At 62.8% G+C, this 2,573-nt stretch overlaps 1 protein-coding gene across 3 annotated transcripts in view; it reads right to left on the bottom strand.

Annotated features, from left to right (window-relative positions):
* The window catches only part of LOC104983911, a 9,419-nt gene extending 6,852 nt beyond the window's left edge, over positions 1–2,567 (bottom strand). For 2 of the 3 annotated variants that reach the window (XM_010833438.1, XM_010833436.1), the window contains exon 1: positions 585–2,567. In XM_010833438.1, coding sequence (XP_010831740.1) covers positions 585–1,099 — 515 coding nt within the window. In that variant the 5' untranslated portion in view covers positions 1,100–2,567. Of the gene's footprint in view, positions 1–11 lie in introns of those variants that run through there. The other variant, XM_010833439.1, reaches the window with a different exon arrangement.
* Between the last annotated feature and the right edge of the window lie 6 nt (positions 2,568–2,573).

Here is a 2,573-nt window from a genome sequence, read left to right as displayed (position 1 = left end):
GCATGGGTTGAGCGTGTCTCACCCCCTCAAGGTTGTCACGTGTGCCTGTCTCCCCAGTGATCCTCTCCCTCCCTGCTCCCACCTGTCTTTCGGGGCCCATAATAGCCTCCACAGGTCAAAGATATGGAATCACGTTGCTAACTGTAGGGAATACATTTTATCCTAGCGGAAGCTCTCCTCCCTGAAGTCTGTCTCCATTGCTGGAGTCCCCTCTGTCTCACTGAGTTCCCACGCCTTGCCGGAAGGCAAAGCGGTTATCTTCTTTCTCAGACGGGTGAGTTGAGGCCCAAAGTTGGGGACGGGGGCAGTGAGGCATCCAGAATCTCACAGCCAGGGAAAGGGCAAGCCACACAGGGAGGGCAGGCTTTCACCTCCCTGAGCCCCATTGGCCTCAGACTCTCAAGTTCCTTCTGCCCTGAACCCACCAGGCCCTGCCCGTCTCTGCTCCCTGACAAGGTCACTCAGCTCCCTCGGCATCCTACCATCAAGATCACTGTCACGTTCTGGGCTTTCTCTCCCTTGCCCCTCGCCCCACAAAGGCTCAGACATCCATATCCCAGAGCCACGGACCCCGCCCCACTCACCCTGGGCAGTGGCCATCTCCTGGAGGGAGTGGGTCATCTGGGTGAAGGCATCGTGCAGCTGGCCCCTCTCCTCGTAGTCTGGCAGTGGGAGGCAGGGGCTGGGGGAAAACTGCTTCCCCTGGCACCATGTCCCCGAGGTGGTCATCCCTCTGTCTCCGATCTCTGCTCCCCACGTCTCCATTCTCCCATCTCTGCATCTCGTCCCTCTCAGTCTCTCCAGGCCTCTTGGGTCCCTCCCTCCGCCTACCCCCGGGCACCCCACCCAGGGAGGATGATGGGGAGCAGGGGATGGTCTCCTCACTGATCTCAGTGTCCAGCAGCCCCTTAAAGGCATCTGCGAAGGCCTCCTCACACTTTCCGAGGTCGGGACTGTCCAGGCCGGCGAAGATCTGGCAAATCTGGAGACGCTCCTCATAAGACGTGAAGCAGAGGAGACAGGCCCAGGCCGAAGCCCCAAAGACAGCGAAGGCTGCCAGGGAGGGCAGGACGGCGCTCCAAGGGGCCAGCCAGGCCATGGCGGAGGGTCGCGGCCTGGGGGAGAAGCTGGTGACTTTTGTGAGGTCACTGTGGTGCGGGGGAGGGGCTCAAGATGCAGGGGTCAGAGGTCAGGTCTCAGTCACCGATCCAATGTCAGGCTCCCCCTGTGGGGGTTTTCAGGGAGGAAGGGGACAGGGGATCGGGCCGGCAAGCCCCAGGCTGGTGGTTGGGCCGGACGCCAGGCTCCCAAGAACCTCACCTGTGACCCTGGACGTCCTCACAGGTTAAAGGGTCTCAGGGACGCAGAGGCCGGCAGTGTGATGTGTGTGTGTGGGGGCCTGCCAGGCCCTGGGGTGGGGGGCGGGTGGTGCCGGGGAAATGAACATGGCACAGAGACACCGTGAGGGCCCAAAAGACAGAAACTGGGCCACAGGGAGACACCGGGAGGCCAGAGATCCAGAAAGCACCATAAGAGACTAATGGAGACAGTTTCAGAGGCCACTGCACAGAGACCCAGTGGAGATGGAGAGACAGAGAAAGCCAAGCAGAGATTTCTGGATGGGAGAGAAACTCTCTGAAGGAAAGGGGAGAAAGGAAAGGGACAAGGACAGGAGGGACAGCCCCGCTTCTCTCCCAGGGTCCCTGCAGCAGCACCCCCCTCCCCAGCCTGGCCGGGTGGGGCATGGGACCAGGGTCCAGGGGTCCCCACCGGGCCGTCCCGTGCAGGGCGCAGCCTGGGGAAAGCTAGGAGGCCGTATAGTGATCTCCTTGGGTGTCCTCCTCAACTATACAACCTCCTACCTCAGCCCGGGGGGCGCGGCAGGTGGACAGACAGACGGATGGACGGACAGACAGGGCCAGGGAGGGCGGGGAGGGCCGGGGGAGGCCCCAGCCGCGATGGTGAGCCCCCGACACGGACCCACAGACACGAGCTTGTGTGCGGCGAAGGCCCCGCAAGGTCGGTTCTACGGGTGGGTGCCAGGACCCAGGAATCCGGGCCCCCGGCCCCCTCCTCCCCAAGGAACCCAGGAGTCAGTCTCTCGGTCCCTTCCTCCCCGAAGGTCCCCGGAATCCAGGCCCTCTAGCCCCCAGTGCTTCCTGAGATTCAAAAGTCCGAGTCCCCAGGCCCCCGGCCCCTCCCTCAGTCCTGGGAATCCAGCCAGGCCTGCCTCCTTTGGAGAAGACGCAGCCCGGCTTCCTGGATCCCGGGGCCGAGGGAACCTCACCAGTTTCAGAGTTTGGCCACTTGGGCCAGCTCCCTCCCTGACCCTACCTGTCAGATAATCGGAAATCCAGGAGCGGGGCGGAGGCCGCCCAGGGGCTATAAACCCGTTAAAGCCTGTCTGGGTATCTGCTCCTCTCACACCCCTGCTTTTGGCCTCTCGTCAAGTACCATACTGACATCTGCGGATGCCGCCCCAGGCCTGTGTCATCTCTCCGGCGGAGCGCGAGGTGCCATCGGCACCCCCATTTCGCAGGTGGGAAGGCTGAGCCCCAGCAAGCCGTAGGCTG

The sequence above is a fragment of the Bison bison genome, unplaced genomic scaffold, assembly GCF_000754665.1.
Source record: "Bison bison bison isolate TAMUID 2011002044 unplaced genomic scaffold, Bison_UMD1.0 scf7180017863683, whole genome shotgun sequence".
Taxonomy (NCBI): Eukaryota; Metazoa; Chordata; class Mammalia; order Artiodactyla; family Bovidae; genus Bison; species Bison bison.
Note: the sequence above shows the minus strand (reverse complement) of the source record. Positions and strands in the feature narration are given on the sequence as shown.